Source organism: Tachypleus tridentatus, chromosome 11, assembly GCF_004210375.1.
Source record: "Tachypleus tridentatus isolate NWPU-2018 chromosome 11, ASM421037v1, whole genome shotgun sequence".
Classification (NCBI taxonomy): Eukaryota; Metazoa; Arthropoda; class Merostomata; order Xiphosura; family Limulidae; genus Tachypleus; species Tachypleus tridentatus.
Genome location: NC_134835.1, coordinates 83376473 through 83398875, shown reverse-complemented (window position 1 = coordinate 83398875; position 22403 = coordinate 83376473). Strand labels below are relative to the sequence as shown.

Here is a 22403-nt window from a genome sequence, read left to right as displayed (position 1 = left end):
ATGACTTTTATTGAGTTATGTAACTGAACTAATCTTATATTTTGCCTTTAAAATGATTAATTTTTAACTGTCTTGTTATGAAAAACTAAATTTACAATCATTAAGTGTTAACTTACAGAATAAATTATATAATAACACCTGCACTAAACAGCCTTGTATATCCAACATCAACACTGAATCTGGAAGATTTATTGCAATGGAATTATTTTATGCATATTTTTATTTCACTGCTTAGTTTGTGAATCATCTGTAATGTGTTATCTGCAAGTGCTATTTTGGGTTTCAAAAGAGTTCTTTTATAGAAACACTGTTTAATATTGTTTAAGGAGTAGTTTGTTTTGGAGGTGTTTGAGAGCCAGCAACACTTGACAAATTAGGCAATCATACCTGTTTTCAAATCCTGATAGAAATTTGATAATAATATAGGCTTCAAATTGCTGTATTATAGGTCTATTTCATTTGTATAGAGTATGTGTATAATTTTCTAAACACAGTTATTTGCAATCTAAATTCTTGAATTATTGTACATAACATTAATGCTTCATATTTTATCTTGTTTATTTCGAAAATTGTGAAATACAAAAAAATTGATGTTACATTCAATATACACGAGGGTCCTATAATACTTTTAAAGAAAAGTTTTTCAGTTTTGAAGGGATTGAAAGGAAGTTATCTATAGATATCAGTCCTCAAAATGTGGTTCACACTAGCTAGAAAGCCCAACTATATTTCACATGATTGGGTATAAGTGCTACAAATATGTTAATTATATTCTATCTTTATTACCTAATTTGCATCATGCACCTCTGCGTCATGTGGAATTTGACAAAAGAAAGATATGATAAAAAGTAGGTAAATTACAGATTTTTTTTTCACATTCCTCTTAATTTGTCTATTTCAGATTCAAAGTCACTGACTTGAAGGAGACTAGAGATGGTTCTGAAATGCTGTTTTTCTGTGTTAGCTGTCTGAAAATTTGAAATAGACAAATTAAGAGAAATCTGAAAAAAAAAATCACATGTAGTTGAGGTTCCTTTTATTAAGATTTTATATGTCTGTTTCTAATTGTTTACTAGGTTTTAGCATGTAAACTTGTATATACAGACCCTATTGTGGCATAGGTCAGCTTCTTTTGCTTCTATGGATGTAAGTTTAGTATTTCTAAGCTCAGTATTATTTGTACTAAAAAGTTTGTTATTACCTGAGTTCATTATCAAAATTTTAATTGTGCAAAACTTAAGTTAGGATTTTCAGTCTGAAACAATTACTGTGTAAAAATCATTAATGAAACTCTTATTTGAAATAAGGGTGTGCAAATGATTTAAGCCAATGTTTAAAAAAACATGGACAAAGGAGTTATCTTTTATATGTGGTTTGACTGTGATGAATAAATTAACAAACAAAGGGTATTAAATTTGCTGACTAGAGTAAATGTTTTGTGCTTGTCAAGCCAGAAATGCTTGTATACAGTATACATACATGTAAAAATTAATTATATCCAAAAGAGTATCTTAACAGCCAGTTAATGAAGATAAGAGAGACAAAACTAAAGTTGAAGCAAAGAAGATTTTAAGCAGCATAGAAAGTTAGACCTCTGAACAAACGAAGACAGTTAGAACCAAAAAGTGGTTGTAAGAGTGTTATGGTACTTTGAAAGATCCCAAGAAGTTTGGTTTATTATGTTAACCTACAGTTATGCAACAGGAATTTAACTGGTTAAAATAGGAACCACCACACATGAATATAACAGGAGGAACTTTTCACACACATTTTAGTTAGAGGCTGCAGTTTTATGCAGAAACATTGTTTGTTTCACTGTGGAAACTCATAGGTAATTTAGCTGCCTGCCTTTATTTCAGTGTAAACTGATGAAGTTAGATATTAAGTGAAAGGCCTCATTCACCTCTACTCTCTCTCAAAGAACCATTATAGCATTGGTTGGAATATTATTTCAAAAAACAAAGAAACATGATATTTGAGCTCTCATATAGATTGTAAGTGTGGTAAACATATATAAAATAAGATGTCTTAAGTTTAAAAGAGAAGCATGAGTAAAATATGCTTTCCAATTCTTTTTTTCATCATTTAAAAAAACACACTTCATTTCAGTGTGTATACAGCCAGGTGAAAAAGTATGTTAGATGACAATTTATTGGCATAAAAGTAATGTGTACAATCTGTAGTGGTTTGAAATGATTTGAAAAGGTACAGGTTAGTAATATTAATAATAAAGAAACTAAAAATGCAAAATATATGTTAATTTAAAACTAATGTATGTAATAAATAGGCAGAGACTACTGACACTTAGTAACTGATTTTTTTTTTTATGTTGCATTATTGTACATAATATTAAAACTTCCACATTACGTTTGGCCCCTTCCATGTTAATAACATGTATATAGTTAAACAGTGAGTTTTAGCTACCTGTTGTTAGCAAATAAAATTACAACATTAAAAATGTATAGTTTACAACAATTTTGTTGAACTTCAAGAAAAGTTTGATTAAAGCAGTTCCACTTAGAATTGTAAGATGTACATAACAAAGAATTTGGTTGAAAGTAAAATTTAAGTAACACCAGGTTCTGCTTGAGAAAAAATGGTACTTTTGTTTGAAATTTTGATTAAAATTTGTTGGTAGATATTTTTATGGTTTTCTTTCAATGGGAAGATACTAGTTATTGTTAAGGAGATTTCTAAGTAAGCATATAGAGACCAGTTGAAAGATTTATTTTGTATGAGAAAAGTGTTTGTAATTAAATGTGATCACCATCTGACCAACTGCTGTTTTCTCTGAAGAAGTCTACTTCTGGAATGAGGTGGACAGTCCACTTGGAGGGTGGTCCTCGCCGTGTTAACCATGCAGCTGTTGCTATTGGTGAAAACATCTATTCCTTTGGTGGTTATTGTACAGGCGAGGATTATCAGATTGTCCGCCCAATAGACATTCATATGCTGAACACAGGTAACAAATGCATCAGGTTTCTTTAGGTAACTTATAAGATCATATATTGAAAATAGTAAACAAGAACAATAAATTAAAAAGTTCAATCTGTCTTTTTCATTTCAAATTATAGATAAGGTTAAAATGGATGTTTGGATATCTTTTATTAAAAATAAGAATTTCAAAAAATCTCATTAATTTTCATCTTTGTAATTAAGTATTATTATAGCAAATGTGGAATAGATGTGCAATTCTTTGTATTCATATGCATTAGAAATAGTGTTCAAATTTGTGTGCGATTCCGTTATTGGTATTCAAATAAATATTGAAGTTTAAGTGATATCCTCTTTTAAAAAGTAAGTTTTTGGTATTTATATTTATTATTTTATAAAAAGTAATGTTTCAATCATAGTATTTTTGTTATTTTTACAAAATGATGTCTTAATTTATTTCCTCATTATATCAGTGTAACTAATGTGCAAGTAGTTCATTTAATAAAAACACAAGACAGAAGTATTCTTTCTATTTTATAATCTTGGTTAAAAAAAGAGAGAGAGAGAGAATGTAATATAAAGTTTCATAATATCTATCAGTCATCTCTTTCTTGGAAATATATATAAGACTAAAATAGAACTCTTATATTTTTCTTTAGAAAAGGTAAAATAAAATTATGCATCTGAATTTCAACACTGTATGAACTTACCTTTAGTTATTATCCATACATTTCAGTTTCCTTAAGATGGTTTCTTCTTCCATTTGATGATCCCAGTGAACAGAGTTTTGAGAATGTTCCTTTTCAACGTTATGGACACACTGTTGTGGGTTTTGGGGAATTGGTGTATTTGTGGGGTGGAAGAAATGACAATGGTGCTTGTAATGTACTCTATTGTTTTGACACAAGTGAGTACAGACAGTTTTTGCTATGTATACTTGTTGTGGAGTTGACATCATAATATTTGTTTGAAAATTCTAGTCCTTAAACTCATTAGAAATATATTTTTGGTTATTTACTACTGTGTTTTTAAAAGCTGTTATTGTAAATGAATGGCCTTCAGGTAATGTAAAATTATTTAAAAACTGTAAATGTATTTTATTCATGCTAAAAATGAACTTCAGATAATTCTCATGGAAAAGGATTACTTTGAAGTTATTCTTATGACCTAATTTTCTTTTCCTTGTGATAGATACTCATAAATGGTCTCAGCCAGCAGTTGTAGGTGTAATACCTGCTGCACGTGATGGACATTCATCCTGTATTATTCAGCATTATATGTATATTTTTGGAGGTTATGAGGAAGTGGCTGACATTTTCTCTCAGGATGTCTTCCGTTTGAATTTATACACCATGACATGGCAGTATATAGTTACAAAAGTAGGTAGTATTACGTAATTAAAACTTCATTACCCAACAGTATTTTACTCTACATATAGTAACACAAGGTATAAACCATAACATGATGTTATGTTTTTACTTAACTAAAAATTGTAATAATGGTACATGATATATTTGATCTATATAGAAGAAGTAAAACTGGACTTAAGTCTGAAACTGTAATACACAAATGAAGAAAACATTACTTTTAAATCTTATTAGCTTATAAAATTGTGAGATTATGATATGATAATGGTCAGTAACCAAATTTGAAATAATAAATCTAGTTATTGTAACAATATATATACTTTAATTTTTTGATAAACTGTTGAGGCAAAGTATTTATAAAGAGTAAAGTGGAATGGATCATATAATTAAACTATGATGTATTTTTACTATTACAAAAACAATTGTTACGTATAAAACTAATGATATTTTTTTTGGCATTATCAAAACTGGATAAAACAGGGCACACCAGCTCGCTGGCGAGACTTTCATTCATCATCAGCAATAGGGAGTAAAATGTACATATTTGGAGGACGTGGTGATCGGCAGGGTCAGTTTCATTCTAGGGATGAAGTATATTGTAACAGATTGGTTTACCTGGACACCTTAACAATGACATGGGTCCATCCAGAAACCAAGGGTCCTGCTCCTATTGGACGCCGTAGTCATTCTGCATGTACATACATTTTTATTTCATTTTGTAAATAATAAATCATTTGTATTCAAATTTGCATTTTTTTAGAAATATTTGAAAATGAAAAGTTGGATAAAGAAAAATATAAATGATTATTGAAAACATTGTACAAGCAAATATATTTTGTTCTTTTTAATTACTTAGTTCTAAAACTGGCCTTGGTTCTTCTGATAAATCTTGTAACCATCATGTAATTGTACATACTGTAATTCAGAATATATGAAATGTATCTCGAAAATTTGGTGAGCCGTTTGTAAATGTTACAAGTCTTTTGTTTGCAAAAATAAAGTATTTTAGTGAAGTGTTTTCACTAAAGATGTGTCTGAATTTACAAATCATATACTGAGTTAGTCTGAGTAAAAGATGAATTTTGTGCTAAGAATAAAAGTACTTTTATCCAGTTTTAATTTTCCATTTACATAACCTTTAAAACCTCCTAAATGAACATCTCATTTTTTTATTCAGAAAACTTTTATATCATAATTTCTCTACCCTAATATTATCCATAACAAATACTGAAAAATATGATCAACTATTGCACTTATGATAGTTTCTTACTTAAATATGTTTTGATTTGAGATATAGTTTAAATTGTATTTAGGTGTTGCTATTATATTTTTATTATATATTAGTTATGTGTTAAAATGCACAATAAAAGGTTTAAACATTTCAAAAGTATACATCATACTTTGTGTCCATTCTCAATGCTTATGATATAATATGCTGAATAGACATTTTGCCAAACAGTTATGCAGATCTCCAAAAGAAACTATAATATATATCTTAAGGGCACCATTGACTTGTCTCAAGACAAATAAGTGGTAAAAACAAGAACAGAAAAATAAAGCATTAAAAATTAACTATATATGAAAATATCTGAAATTATGAACATTAAGCAACCAACATCTTTAAATATATTCTACAAAAAATCAAAAACTGTGTTCATTGGATTGTAAGTTTATGAGAATAGCCAATTAGTGATATGGTAAAGAAAATGAAAAATAAAATATAAACATTTTCTTTAAAAAAACTTGATATCCCTTTAGGAGGTTCTAGAGGCTATGCAAATAGAATATGAAAACTATAAGAGAAAACAAAAATTTTTTATACATAAAATGAAAATCACCTTGAACTCAATTTGCCAATAGTTTGAATACAGGTAATTACCACAGAAGAAACAGTGTATGTTTAGTAAAAATACTTAATTATAAAACTGTATTTATTTGTTTACAAGATTTTCATGGTCTTTCACAAGATGTTCCCCTCGGTGTGGTTTCCTGAAAGTGGTGAGGGGACCTCCCAGGGAAGGTTCTGTTCTTTCTGGTTACCTCCTCTGGGCTCTAAACTTCCACCCACGTGTTTGCTGTGCGTGGCGACCTTTACACCGGTGGAACTGAAAATGGTCCTTTATCGGTCTGGCAGTACATCAGTTGGACCTGATGATGTACACTATGACATGCTGAGCTATCTCTCTCCTGCTTCTCTTAATATTCTTCTGATTGTTTTTAACTGGATCTGGCAGGAGAATGTTTTTCCTAATCCTTGGTGCTTGGCTATTATCTTACCTTTCTCTAAGCCTAGGAAAGATCCCAAGATTCCTCCAAACTATCGTCCAATTGCTTTGACAAGCTGTCTTTGTAAGACCTTAGAGAGGATGGTTAATGCTCCTCTTGTGTGGTTCCTCGAATCAAACAACCTCCTCTCGCTCACCCAGTGTGGGTTCTGATGACAGCACTCCACCACGGACCACCTAATTTGACTTGAAACATCAATCAGAGAAGCCTTTCTCAAATGACAACATCTTGTATCAATGTTCTTTGACATTAAGAAGGCTTATGACACAACATGGAGGTATGGCATTTTGCGAGACCTCCATATATATGGGTTATGTGACCATTTACCCATGTTTATTAAAAAATTTTTAATGGACAGGAGGTTCCAAGATCGTGTGGGTTCAACACTTTCTCGTTCTTTTCTACAGGAACTTGGGGTCCCTCAGGGCTGTGTTTTGAGTGTCACATTTTTCAATATAAAGATAAATGCCATCACTGAACAACTTCCTCTCACTGTTGCAAACGGGCTCTATGTTGACGGCTTTCACATCTCGTGTACTGAAGTGGACCATGGTGAATGGCTTTAATTTCTCTCTCTCTAAAACCGTTTGCATGCACTTTTGTCTCCAACGGGATATTCACCCTGATTCTGAACTCCGTATCAGTGAAGTTTCACTGCCAGTGGTCCCTGAGACCAAGTTCTTGGGACTTATCTTTGACCGTAAGCTGACCTTTACACTACACTTAAAGCAGCTACTGGTCAAATGCACAAGAGTACTGATCATTAGCCGTGTTCTCTCTACCACCAGTTTGGGAGTGGATCGGTGTTCTATGGTAAAGATATATTGTGCTCTTATTCGATTGAAATTTAAGTATGGATCAATGGCTTATGGCTCTGCCAGACCCTCCGCCTTAAAGATGCTGGACCCCATTCATCATCAAGGACTTTGACTCTGCACTGGGGCTTTTCGCACCTCCCCAGTTCAAAGCTTATACGTAGAATCTCATGAACCTTCTCTGCACCTTTGCCATTTGCAACTGTCTTTACTGTATTCTTTGAAACTTTGTTCCTTACAAAAGCATCCCACCTGGAGATGTGTCTTCCTTCCTCGGTGGGCCATACGTTTTCAGAACAGACGATCTGCCATTGCTCCTTTTGGCCTTCACATCCAGACGCAATTGGATGAATTGTGTCTGTCCTTAGATAACATTGCAGAATCCAATGGTCAGCCCATCCCACCATGGCTTATTACAGTCCCCAAATGTTTCCTTTATTTAAGTCATCTGAGAAAAGGCAGATACTCCCGTTTGAAAGTACTGTTTTTTATTTACTGAACATCTTTTGAACAATCATTCCAATTTATATGGATGGTTCCAAATCAGGTAATTCTGGTGGCTCTGCCGTGGTTTGTTGCAGTTCGGTGGTTGCGCATAGAATCCCCTCTACAGCTTCTGTGTTCACTGCAGAACTGTACACCATATCTTTTGCCCTGAATCATATTGAAACTAAGCAGTACTCCAACTGCACTATTTATACTGATTCGCTTAGTTTTCTATTGGCCCTGGACTCGCTTCACATTGGCTCACACCCTGTTCTCACTGATATTTAAAACTGACTGGCCCATTTCTCATTAACATCTACTTCTATCCAGTTTTTCTGGATACCAGGCCACATTGGTTTTCGCGGGAACGAGCTTGCAGACACGGCAGCTAAATCTATCTGCTCTGGCACTATCACTGCTGTACCTGTTCCATACATGAACTATGGTCCTCTATTCAAGGCTTGGCTTCGTGCCATTTGGCAGTCAACTTTGAGTGAGCAACGTGAAAACAAGCTTTTCCACATAAAACTCTCTATTGGGCTTTGGCTGTCTAGATTCCATAAGGTTTGGAATGTGTGGTTCCATTTTAAGAGTCTCAATCTCTCTAGTTCAATTTGAAATTGGAAAATGGCCAGAACATTAAATAACTCGACACCAGGACTGGAAAGGCCAACTTCAGGTGACTAATGCTGCTGTTTGAACTAACTGTTAGTCGTCATGGCAAGTTGTTATTACAGTTTTGCTGCATGTCTTTTAACACTTTTATTACTTTACCTTTTGGTACTGGTCATAATGACACATAACCCAGAACCAGGACTGGAAAGACCAACTTCAAGTGACTGACTGTGATTCTTATACTTACCTGTTAGTCTTCCTCGCAGGTTATGATCATTACCATTATGCTACAGAAAGCCGTTTACAACTTTGTAGACTGGATGTCAACATTGGTTTTATGCCATTTTATTTTTTTAATTGCTGTTTTTACCTTTATTTCCTTTTATGAATTTTACTACATTTACTTTACTTTTACCTTTTTACTGGACATTTGGCTACTCATTATTACGATTTTGCTACATGTCTTTTAAAACTTTTATTACTTTACCTTTTGATAATGGCTGTTATGACACATAACCCGGAACCAGGACTGGAAAGGCCAACTTCAGGTGACTGACGGTGGTTCTTGTACTTACCTGTTAGTCTTCCTGGCGGGTTATGATCATTACCATTTTGCTAGAGAAAGTCCTTTACAACTTCTCTTACTCTGCTTTCTCTCTTAACATTGCAGACTAGGTGTCACCATTGGTTTTATGCTTTTTCTGTTTTTCAATGCTGTTTTGTTTTACTTTCATTTCCTTTTATGTATTTTACTACATTTAATTTATTTTTACTGGACGTTTGGCACTGATAGCCTAGCTGCTTTGTGCCATAAAACACTGAACCAACCAACCATTCACAAAATTTTAGTAACTTTTGAAAGGAAACATTAAGAAATTTCAAAGTTACTGCATGTATTGTTGTACAAGCAAAATTTATGACTTGATTTCTGCAAATCATGTGAACTCACTGTGTAAGGGTTAATTTATGTATTGTTATTTAATCTAATGAATTTCTAATTTTTATAAGTTACTTTGTTAAAAATGTATAACAGTAAAAATTACACACAAAATTTTGCTTGTTTTTGTAAGTTGTTTTTTCTAGTTTTATTGGTTGTCCAAAAAAAATAGTTAATGTAGCTTTCAAATATGAAATTTAGGAACCAAAAACATATTTCTAGGTATGTTAGATTGAATGATAACTACTGTAATTTATGTGACTTTCTGACTGAGTTATAAATATGTTTTAAAAAAAATTATATTAATGCTAATGATTTAGTTCAACATGTCTGGCTTTTTCCCCAAACTACCATTGTTGTTTTCCAAAATGAAAAAAAAGGAACACAGAATTCCTGTACATTACAATATGCTCTTTCTAGCAGTAAACATGACCAGTGATAATGTGAGAGAGAATTGGAGTCATTTTTTGAAAAATAGAAGTTACAGGAGAGGGTGCACCAGAAGGGTTGAACGAATGTAGTGATATCTTAGGAAAGCTTGATAATATCTATATTACTTATTTCTAATTGGTTGAATTATATGAAATACTTAGAAAAGAAAAAATCATAATGTGAAATCATAATAACATTAAATCACATGACTTTTGAGTGTTGTAAATTGAGAATTTATTTAAATAATTCTTTTTAAGTTAAGAAATTAAAACTTAGATAATATAAATATTTGAATTATGAACTACATTTAGATGCCAAGCTTATTGATGTTTTACATTGATAATAAAGTTGTTTAATTAACTTATGAATGTAACTAAAAAAGGCTTAGGCATTCATACTTTGTCCTACTTAAACATTAATTATGGATAATAATAAATAATTTGAGATGGTCATGTGATTAATTTATCTTGCAATTAAACATAGTACTGTAAAGTTAGTTTGTTAAAAGGTTAAATATAACTTTTTTTAATGTTATATTACAGTATGATGGTTGAAAATCTTGTCTGTTTTTAAAGAGTTTTGAAAATTACTGTGTACTTCCTACTGTGAGCATTATTCATTTTTCATTTATTATAGTTGTGTTCCAAAATCAATTATATATTTTTGGAGGGTATAATGGACTTACAGACAGACATTTTGGTGATCTGTACAAGTATAACCCAGGTATGTATATGTTTAAGTTTGAAATCTACTTAAAGACATATTTATATTCTGATATGTATATATTTTGTAATGATGTAATTAGTGATGAGTAGAAAGAAAAATTCTTCCCTTAATATTATGGGATTATATTTTTTATTAGATAGAGATAGTCTATAATTTGAGCAAAAGGATTGAATTTGGTACATTGGTTAATTAGAATTGATAGTATGATAGTAATGGTTAAGATGGACGGAAGTATAAACATTTGTAGCTATATAAATATAGTGGTACTGTTTGTTGGATCTCCATGTAACTACTTTGCAGGGTGTGCATGAATCTTCACCAAAATTGGTATGGAGGTTTATTAGATTCATGTGTGGGTGCACAGAAATTTTCAGTTTTGCAGTTTTTGTGGGCATTTTTTACCACTGTTTTTCCTGCTGTGGATGGATCTTCACCAAATTTTGTGTGTAGGCTCACTGGGTCCATTGGTCGATACATACCAAATGATCAGTTTTTATAGGCATTTTAGGTTTTTTACCACTACTGTTTTACCCATGTTAATAGGTTTTTACCAAATTGGGAATGAAGGTTGGAATCTTGTGGAGATGCATACAAACATGTGGTTTAAAATTTTGTGTTTTGAACTTTTTTGGGGTATTTTTGAGTTTTCTACAATTGTATACAAGGGAAGGAAATATCCTTTCCTTAATCATAAATTTGCATAACTTTTGTCCAAGGAGCAGGTATTCCAGCTATTTTAAAATATAGTTTCACTGACTTATTTTCTTTCCCAGAAACAAATAGATGGTCTGTTGTGGAGGTTAAAGGTCGAGGTCCATGTGCTCGTCGAAGACAGTGCTGCTGTGTAGTTGGAGGAAATATTTTTTTGTTTGGAGGGACAAGGTAGATTTTCTTTTTTTGCAATAGTTTAAGTCTTGCATTGTTAATGTTAACAACTTGTTAAGCCTTATATTGTTAATGCATTTAAAGCAATGCATGTGTAGTATTGATATTTAGCAGACTGTTAGTGTTTTATTCCTCTACAATTCATGTCATTTGATCAGCTTTTTAGGTTCAGGTACTGTTATTGGTGCTATACATGTACATTGCATTTTACATTGGCTGATCAAGCATATGATGTAAGAGATGAGGAGGTGAAAGATAGTATTTTATGAGACCCTAACTTATTTAGACACTTGAATTTGAGTCCTCCTTTAATCTTGGCCATCTTTCAAAAAATGATGGTAAAAGAAACAAGTAAAATGTTAGTGGTTTAAGTTGTTGCTGAGCAAGCTGATAAATACATTCCAATGTTGCCATTTGATTCAGCAAATCTTTATTTCAAATCTGTGAATTGCCATATTAATATACTGTAATTAAACATATGTAATGTATTATATAAAAAACTAAAGAAAAAGATATTTTTTATTACTTTGTAATCATTCAAACCTTAATTTCAAGGTTTTATTACCTTTGAAAAATCCCCTTTTGAGGCTAACACTGTTAACCTTATTGTTAGTTGTACAGAAAAAGTTCAAACCCAAAGCCTGTAATGGTTTAATTTTTGTATCTATAATTTTGTTTTCAAGTAATCAAGCAAAAAGGTTGTTACTGACGTACATAATTGCAACTCTGCTGATCACATTTTAGGTATGTTTTATTTCATTATGAAATTAAGATACAATAAGTTAACCCTTTGTTAATTGTATTGGTACTTTGCATCAACTCTGTTTTGGTGGAGTTGTACTAAGAGTTCCTTTTAAAAATTGGTAGTTTTAGTAAAAATTATAAGTATATTGTACATAAAAAAATCAAAATTGTTAACATATTTCTACTAAAATTTGTTTGAGTCAGTTCAACTTTGACTCTGGCTAGTATGAATGGAATATGATTTTTTTTGTTAAGATTAAAAATACTTTTGTCACCTTACAGCTTTTCTATTTTATTTACATAATCTCTAGAACCTCCTAAATGTATATCAAAAGTTTTTCAGTAAAATTTTACATTTTTTTTGTTATTTTTTTGATCTTAATATGCAAGGTAAGATGAAAAGTAATATAAGTATAAATTATGTTTTTTCTCCATAGAATGACTGCATATTATAACAGATAATTGTGCTTTATTTATTCTTAAAGCCAAAGCTAATACTTCAGATTTTATGGTCAGTTAGATTGTTTGATGGTGACACGTTAAGAGTACAGTATACACAGTTTATTGTAGTGAGATGTCATTCTGTAAACAAAGGACTGAGCTTGCATGATTACATTACAACCATGCATTGCACATTCCCTAGTGATGTATGTGTTTGCTATTATAAGTATTTTATTAGGTTTTCTTATTGCATGCAATAGATTTCTAATGTTTACATTGTATTCAAATCTTACCAATAAATAAAAATATACATGAGATAATCAGGAACGTTAGCACTTAATTGTGAAATCTTGTAATCAAAGTCTTATCAGAACATAACCCTACTATTCAGTATGGTTGTTGTTAGTACATAAAGTAGTTTGTTTTTTCCAAGTATGTAGTTCAGAACACAAAAAATATTAATATATAGGAAAAATAAGATGGCCTAAAACTGCTGTAATTTAACTGGCTTTGTAACTAAGTTGTAAGCAGGTTAAAATAATTCCATTAGGTGGTTGAAGTGATTTTGGTAATAGCAAACAATGAATCTGATGCCACATAATTTAAAAACTGTCATCAGAATAAACTAACCCTCGAGAAAAGTTAGTGAGTTAAAATTTTCTGTTTCTCTTGATTATAAATAACCCCAACAGCAAATGTTAGAGAGAATTGTTAACATTTTTTTCTGAAAGATAGAATGTGATGAGAAGGTGTGACAGTTGTTTTTGATTTTCTGGTTTATATCTCAGTGAAGCAAGAATATTGGAGGCTATAAATCTGCTTTATGGCTTTGCAATATATATATATACACATATATACTATAAAGTATAATTTGTACCAAATTGGTAAGATCATACAGAAGTAGAAAGAAAATCTAATATAGGTAATTTAGAGCAAAGAAATGTCATGTGACAAAGATAAATGAAGACTGAGAATTTATTTAAATATTTTCTTTTGGAAGTAACTTGTAGAATATTTAAATTATAAGTGAAGTTTCAATGTCCAGTTTTTTGACATACCTTAATAATGAAGTTGTTTAATTACATTTTGTATGCCACACTAAAATGAAGGTTGTGATTTTGACATGCATGCTTTGAGTCTGCCTTGCATGTATAGTTGAAGGATTTATAGAAAAAGATTAATAGATTTTAAAACACCACTACGTATGTTAAAATATGAAGTCATACATAATGTTTATGCTAATGGTAATTTTAACGATTTTAAGAGTACATTTATCTAATGTCTTCTGTGACCTAGAAGCAATCAGTGACTGAAATTACTATTAGGTAGTCTTTAAAAATTCAATGTTAAGTGTGTACATAAAAATTCATTTTTGAAAAATTATTTTCTAGTACAGAATGGCTCAAAATACTGCAGATATTTATTTAAATACGGTGTTTCTACTTGTTGAAACAGCCCTGGTACGCTTCTTTTGTAATGTCCTCCAGTTCATTCGTCGCATTTCCCTTAATCTCGGGAATCATCTCAAATCTTCTTCTTTTCAAGGGTCTTTTGAGTTTGGGGAACAAGAAAAAATTGCAAGGAGCAAAGTCAGTGAGTAGGGTGGGTGGGTAAGAACAGTGATCGAGTGTTTGGCCAAAAACTCACGAGTTCTGAGGGCCGAATTTCGCAGCAACGTGGTGCATCTTCAAATTTTCGGTCAAAATCTCGTAACAAGATCCAACTGATATCCCACACTCTTCTGCAAGCTCCATGACAGTCAGACGTCGATTTGCCCGCACCAGGGTGTTGATTTTGTTGACGTGTGGGTCGTCAGTTGACATGGAAGGACGTCCAGGACACTCATCATCTTCAATGGACTGTCGACCATCCTTAAAACGTTTATGCCACTTGAAACATGCCGTACGCTTCATAGCAACATCACCGTAAACCGTGTTAAGCATAGCAAAAGTTTCAGTCGCAGATTTTCCAAGTTTAACACAAGATTTCACAGCAAGTCGTTGCTCCTTCAGGTCATTCATTCTGAAATCCGCCAAACGAAAAAATCGGACTTCACTTAAAACCGCGTAGCTAATACACAGATGAATTTATTTGCAATTGGGAAATGTCGTCGTAATTAGCTGATCTGTGCGAACCTAGCGACACCAAGCGGATTCCCCTGAAACCAACTGGAGCCGCGGAATTCAAACAGTCCGCGTATTTTTTGAACAACCCTCATAAGGTTAAGTAAAGTTATTAAGTTAAAACATACACTATTTTTATTGAAAATAACTCAAGGTAAAGAAATAATGATATTTAAATACAAAAAGAAAATTTTTTACATAGAGGAGCGAACAACGTTTCAACCTTCTTTGGTCATCGTGAGGTTCACGTTGTTCGCTCCTCTACGTAAAAAAAATTTCTCAACCCAAACGAGTTGTTTTTACATAAGTATGTTATAATAGTGATTTGTTTGTTACTCTTCATTGAGTAAGATATTGAATATTACATGTATATTAGGTTTTTCTGTTTCATAAATTTGTTTTCAACTGACATTTGTTTTTTATACAATTTAGTCCTAGCCCAGGTGGTATTGTGTTGCCAACACCCCCAGATGCAGAAATTGGTGATTCAGCACTAATGGATCACTCAGATCTTTATGTCTTGGACACATGTAGGTTATTTGCTACATTCAAATTTATTTTATTACATGAGTGTGCATGTAGATTGAACTTTTTGATATTAATTAATGCTTTGTCATAATGTAGAAGGTAATACTCGCACAATATCTGGCTTAAGGGTAGTTGGTTTAGGAAGTGTAGAAGTCAATGCTACAGAGATACCTAGCTTTAAGTTGATAAGTTTATGGAGTTAAAAACTGATACCTTTAAGTTAATTGGTTTTAATATACCAGGTTTAAAGTAAGATACCAGCAGTATCTTAAACATTAAAATTATTAACATTTAAATGAGTTTTGTATCATTTTAAATCAACTTTTTTGACAATTTAACATTTATTTTGTAATTATGAAACCTTTTATACTGGTGATGTTCAACAAATTATGAAATGAATTTTAGTTTACATTTAGTTATAACCCCAACAGCATTTAATGTATTTTTATATTGTGATTTAAGATAAAACTTGGTATATTAGTTAGGTTTTGCATGTGTAAAATTCCATAAGTGTAGTTTAAATAAACAAAAAATTGATGAATTCCTTTGTTTATATTTTATTATTTCAAACAAGAAAGCTGTGTATTTTGTCTGTTTATAGTTCCCTCGCTAAAAACTTTGTGTATGCTGCTAGTCATAGAACATCAGTTGGATCAAAATTGTCTTCCTAAAGTTGTCAGGTAAGTTTTTGTTACTGAATATATTTTACTTCTCATGAAGCACGTAACAAACTAGTTGGATGAATATAGTGATCTGAAATATAAATTACGTTTAAGGATTACTTCTCAACATGTCAGACATGTACTAAATTTTTGTACTAAAGATGTACATGTGTAAATGTTTTCCTAATGTAAATGTTAACAAGTAGGTGTATTTTTATGTCATAACATAATGTGAACATCATTGTTCGTTTCAGGTGGGAAATTGAAGCTATGACCACTAACAACAGCATTAGTAGACCATTACCTACTATGGGATGACGAACAATCTGATTTTGTGTTTAATATACATAATTTTTCAAACAAAAATAACATCTATTTATTTAAGAAATATTAAATTGTATATAAGAAACATGTAGAAGGAAAAATTGTTTTAAATGAATAAAAGGGTATGTGCTGTAAGGTTCTTCTCTGTATCTAATTTTATGTATATGTCTCACATGATTTTGATTTAAACTGTTATTCACTGGTTTTTACACTATATAAAATATTCTATTTAAGTTTATTGTGACTGAAAAAGTGACAGATTTCAGTTTTAATCATATTATTTCAGATAATTCATGTGTTAAAATACAGGTTATATTCAGGTTTTGTAATCTGAAATGTATGAACAGTTTTGTTATTGAAACTAAAGCTATATTGAGATAGACATTTCTGTGATACAACATCCTGCAAGCCATCATTGGGAGGTGTAATCATGGGAGAGCTTATCAGAATTTCATTACAGCTGAGCTTCAGGCAGTTATGTGAAAACTATGCAGTTGATGGGAAGAGTTAGTTTTCTGGAAAGAAAGTAAACAGTTTTATGAGTATTCATGTAATTAGTTTAAAGCTTATATGGTATAATCACAGTAAGGGTTACAGTTTACTGAAACATCTAGTAAGTGGTAAGGCTTTTGAAATGTCATCAAAGCTCAAGGTTATTAATAATTTTATCAGATTTATTATTTACTTTATTATAGTAGTTACTATTATAAGTTGAAAATGTAATAAGTTTAAACACAGCAAGAAATTACAGTTTTGTAAGTTATTATGTTAAGAAGGATCTTGCATAAGTGGAATGAGGAGTAAAAAGTTTTTGGGAGCTGCTGTAGTGAGTAGCATCTTATCAGAATGGACAACCATACATACTATTAATTATATTCAGGCATGGTTGTTATTTAAGATCCCCCAGTCAGAAAATATTTTAAAATGTCTTTCATTTTGTTGTTTAGAATGTCATTTGGTGTAGTACAAAACTGTGTTATCTAGATAATAAATATAAAGTATACATTCTACTAAACTGATAAGCAGGAATTCTGGTATTCAGATGTAACAGAACTGTTGTTCAATTTTTTATTATTAATAGTAAATAATAAACTATATATTTATTTTCTTTTAGAACAGACTATGGTTTTAAAGATATGTTTGTGGTCATTCGAAATGTTCTGGCAAAGGTCATTCATTGTTATAAATTTGGAGTATCATGTGCAAAAATTTGTTATAAATGAGAGGCCTTACTCACATTTGTAATATTAGTGTGTTGTGCAAACGATGTTTATGTAAAAGTCTTGTGTAAAAGGTCTGCACAAAATGATGTGTATTATATGTTGTATTGGATTTTGCATTTTAGTTGTATACCATAAAGAAATTAATCTAGAGATTTTCAGCATGAGTTTCTGAAAAAGTTTCTTGTTATGCCACTGTCAATATAAGTAGTGTATGCTACCAGACTTTCTGAATCCTTGCTAACATGCACTACATAGAAAGTAATTCACCTGTTAGTGATTGTATAACTAAAACTTGCACTGATTGCTGTATGTACATAGTTACTGTTATTTTAAAGCAGCAGGACATTTCATTGTTTGCTGTAATAACAGTTGTTTTGAATCGTTAATGGTATCTGAATGAATGAAAGTTGATGTTTTTTTCCAATTAAAATAGTAATTTTCATTTCTATTTTTGTTGATTTTATTCTTTACAAAGATTAATTTTTTCCATTCACACAAAGTGCCAGTGTCTTTGCAATCTATACTAACTATAGAAAATCTTAAGAAAATCTGAATATATTTTTTACACTGTAGGTACTAGTTATCAGTATGAAATACTAACACATTCTCACATTTTTTTTAGCTTCAATACTGGTGTAAACAGTGATACAACATAACACCAGATTTTGCGTTATACACAGTATTAGTTATTATTTCATGATTACAGTGTTTTATAATTACTCTTAAGCTTTGATTGTATGTGCCATTGTCCTAAAGAGCTCTGTTATTGAGAAAAAGCAAGAACCTTAAATTAAAAAATTTGACTTGCTTCTTCACTATCAAAATTTGTTACCTCCTATGAATTGCTGGGCAATTTCCTAAACATATCATAAGCCTTGAACAAAACTCCCAACCCTTTTTATGTTAGTGTGTATTGCACCAGCCTGTGGTAATGTGTTTATAATTAAACTATGGCCCTTCAGCAATATAAGGGTAACATGTCCTCCATGAGAAGGAATTTTCATTAGAACTAACATGTGGACACAAGCTTGTTCTTTCTTCAGCACTGCTAGTGTTTAGATGTTTTTCAGGATTTGCATACAATTTATTCTTTGTTTCATTCATGTAGTTTGTCTATTTTTTTTTCGTTGTTGTTCAACTACAATACTCTTGCTTATAAACAAACAAAAAAGTTTATGTGAGTAATTTTTTACCTCGAATCATCATATTCACATTTTTTCTATTTAATATGGCCATTACATTCCACTTCAAGATTTTTCCTTCTGCAGTTTCAGTGATGAATGGGGGTGATTTATCAGTCAGCAATGTTACTACCATTCTGCATCAGGTGGTTGGTATTCTTCTACCTCATTCACCTTTCCTCCAGGTCCTGTATTTTTCTGTTTCTTTTATTTCTGCTGAGCTTGTCTCGCCTAATAATGACTTTAACTAGTATTTCCCTCCATTTGCCTTTGCTTCTGACTCTTCTCTTCATGATGAAGACGAGATACCTCTGCTTCTTTCCTTTACGTCTGTAATTACTCAGGCATGTGACATTCTTTATTCAGTAATGTTTTATGAGTCCTGGATTACTCTGTTTTATGAGCCACTGTCTTCTGAATTTCTTTCCTTCACCTATTCACAGATATTTGTTTATTGCTGATGCTTTTCTCTTCATCTCTATGCTGATCCCTATCAGCCTTGAACTTCTCACCTTTGTGCTTTTTATGTTGCATATGATCATGATCCTTCTGTTATCTTGAACCTCAGTTCAACTTGGTATTTCCTCCTTTCTCCTACTTTGTCTTGTACTCTTCTTCAATTTGCTCTCTTTGTCTTACCACCACATAGTTGATTTACTATTTATCTATTTTTCACCTTTTCAGAGGCTTTCTATTAAAACCTGACAGTTTTAACAGAGACACTCATTCATGTTTTTTAACTATCTTGACTTCAATTCATTCTTTGTTAATGTGTGTGTTTTTTTTTTTCATTTCTGAGATTTTTTCTGTCAGGATTCCTTTCTTTCAGATGTATCTCTCCCCCTTCTTAACTCCAAGACCTCCATTTTATTTCCTTTGCAACAAAGTCTTTAATAGTGTTCCCAATTCTTTAGTATCTTTGGCTGAAATTGGTTCCCAGTGGTCTTTCCAGATTTCTTTGGTTTCTTACCTTACTAGGTCATGGGTGCTCCCAAACAAGTTCTCTGTCCTTGGGAGTCACTTGGGGTTGCCCCCTCCTGATGTTCATCCTATTGCCTTTATCTTGTGTACTGCCTCTTTGGTTCTCTTTATTTACCAGATGTTGCCTTGCCCTCACACTTGGTTCAGGCCTGCTCTCTTTAGTCACAATAGGCTATTGCATTGTCTCTCATTTAGTGATCTGTTTTCATTTACTCTGTCTGATGACAGTGGTCCATCTGTTCTGTGTTGTTCTTTCTCTGTGAATTCCTCCTAGCAGAGTACAGAAAAAAACCTTATTTCCCTATTTTCAAGCTGCTGAGGAAGTCAGTATGGATATTTTCTCATTGTGTAACTCAGTCCTACTGGTATGAGATTGTGCAGATGCATCACTCATTTAGGAATTTGGACTGGAGTTTTGCCTGGTAATGTAATATAGGATATTCCACTTATGTAATGAACCAGACTATTCTTGGTAGTTAGGTCCAGTCAGATGTGTTTTCAGCTTGTCCTAAGACACGAGTTTGAGATTCTACTCTAAATACTTGATTTTTGTGGTATTTCACAAGTGTTTGTCACGTGTATAGCTTTAACTACACTTCACACTCATGCCCAGCTGTCTGCTTATGGCAGTGAGGAATGGCTTAGCAGTCTGCCATTTTACCCACCTTGTTGGATCGTTGACGTCCAGCAAAAAAATCTTATGACAATATTGTTTGCTCTACCACCCCTTTTAGGTAGAAAGTGTTCCAGTGAGTGTTGCCATTACAAGCCTCTGTTTCCAATCTCCCTGCTTTGTGGATGTCCTACTCCACAGGCTTTATCTTTCTGATACTGTTTTCAGAAAGGTGCTTATTTTGTAATTTTTTGCACAGACTCCCTCCACTATCTTTGTTGTGGGATTCTAACAGAGAGGTGAGTATCTATCTGAAATATATATTCAGGTAAGAAAAATGTTGATATAAAGTATAGTGTGATCTTGCTCCACTGATCTTCCTAAAACTTATCAGTTTACAGTTTCTCATGATATCAAGTTTTCCAGTCTAGAAAGCTTCAGTATTCTCTTGGCTTAGCATTTCACAGTGTGTATTTTCCACTCTGGACTTTTAATATTTGTATAAGGACTTATTTATCACGAATTGTTACATTTAACAACAAATATCAGATAAAACATGAAAGATTTGGCAGTTTTTGGTAAGCAGCAGTGATTTTTAACACATATTTTAACACAACATTGTGGAATGTTAATATTGAAAGATATATAATGCTGCTTGTCATAGTGGAACACCAAGAAATCAAAGAACAATACTAATATTTCTAGAACATTTGAGTTAAAAAGATTAAAGAACCAAATACATATAAAGCACATCTGTGAAAGAACTAGCAATGGCTCTGTATTACACAAAATTAAGTTACTGTATGCATATATATTAATATTTTATTCTTGATACTTTATTATAATTTTGCAAAAATAACCTAACAAGGATCTCAGAAATGTTTTTTTCTGCCCTCCTAAGATCTTATAGCATTGATTGGAGTACTTTAGACCTTTGTTTAACTAGATGACATGGATAAACCGCAGTACCTTGGAAGTAAATTATTTAATTGAACCAATTAAATATTTCACCATTACAACTTCTTCAGGGCTCTGATAAAACAAATCCACATAACAAGTTAGGTTAAATTACAAACAAACCAAATGTTCATGTAGTAATGATATGTTTGATATTGTTAATGCTACATTTAATTATTAATTTAACCCAATTTATCGTATTGATCTGTTAAGTGATCAGTGAAGCCATAACTTTGAGTGTTAATTTGATTATATACATTATTTCTAGTATACTATAGTCATTAATGTATATACAGTTGTAACAATATTATGTTCCTTTTTTGTGTTAATAATTTATCTTGGAATGTGATTGTTGTGTCAGAGTCACAATATTAGTTTTAGTTATATATAAAAGAAAAATGTGAATTTATGAACTTGCAAATAATGGCTGTTAAAAAGTAAGGAAACAAGATATGAGATATTGTATACATTATCTACTGAAACTAGAAATCTCTGTTTTGATGCCATCAAATGTAATTCTAGGTAACAGCAGTAATTCAAGATGTAAAATGTTAAGCTGCAGCTGGAAATTACCACAGACACTTGTTTGAGAATATAGTGAGCATTTATAGTTTTTATGTAACTCAATCTCAATATATAATTAATGCCTAGACTAATAGACAATCACCACTAAGTGAGTATAATATTTTACCAGTAGAAGAGCAACTTTTTCAGATAAAATATATATATATATATATATACATCTAAAACATTGCTTTAATGAAACGTTTGTCTATTTTAAAGTGATTGATCTATGAAAGTATTCAATAAAAGTTAATATCATATGTACTGATTTTTTTATTCTTTCACTTCATAATAAATATAGTGATTGACCCTTTTAAAGACACCAATTGTATGGAGTACAAAACATTAAGTATGTATACATTCATTACATCTATTATAATTATTGGCTGGTAATTCCTGTTTCACTCTGTATTTAAGTTTTCTAAAGGAAAAATAGGTATTTGTATGAAAGCTAACTTTGTTTACACTGTAATTATGATGTTATTTAAAATATGTAAGAAACAAATAGTTTTCAATACCATTATAACCTTAGGAATACATTTTGTAGTATGTTACAAAAGGTGTTGGTGTAACATACCA

At 31.6% G+C, this 22403-nt stretch overlaps 1 protein-coding gene across 3 annotated transcripts in view; it reads left to right on the top strand.

Moving 5' to 3' along the window:
• LOC143232625 (kelch domain-containing protein 3) overlaps nt 1-22082 on the top strand; it is a 69942-nt gene extending 47860 nt beyond the window's left edge. For 2 of the 3 annotated variants that reach the window (XM_076468272.1, XM_076468271.1), the window contains 9 exons: nt 2797-2962; nt 3671-3841; nt 4126-4313; nt 4782-4995; nt 10509-10595; nt 11372-11480; nt 15224-15321; nt 15921-15999; nt 16236-22082. In XM_076468272.1, coding sequence (XP_076324387.1) covers nt 2812-2962; nt 3671-3841; nt 4126-4313; nt 4782-4995; nt 10509-10595; nt 11372-11480; nt 15224-15321; nt 15921-15999; nt 16236-16299 — 1161 coding nt within the window. In that variant the 5' untranslated portion in view covers nt 2797-2811 and the 3' untranslated portion in view covers nt 16300-22082. Of the gene's footprint in view, nt 1-2796; nt 2963-3670; nt 3842-4125; nt 4314-4781; nt 4996-10508; nt 10596-11371; nt 11481-12166; nt 12228-15223; nt 15322-15920; nt 16000-16235 lie in introns of those variants that run through there. The other variant, XR_013017632.1, reaches the window with a different exon arrangement.
• The last annotated feature ends 321 nt before the right edge of the window (nt 22083-22403 follow it).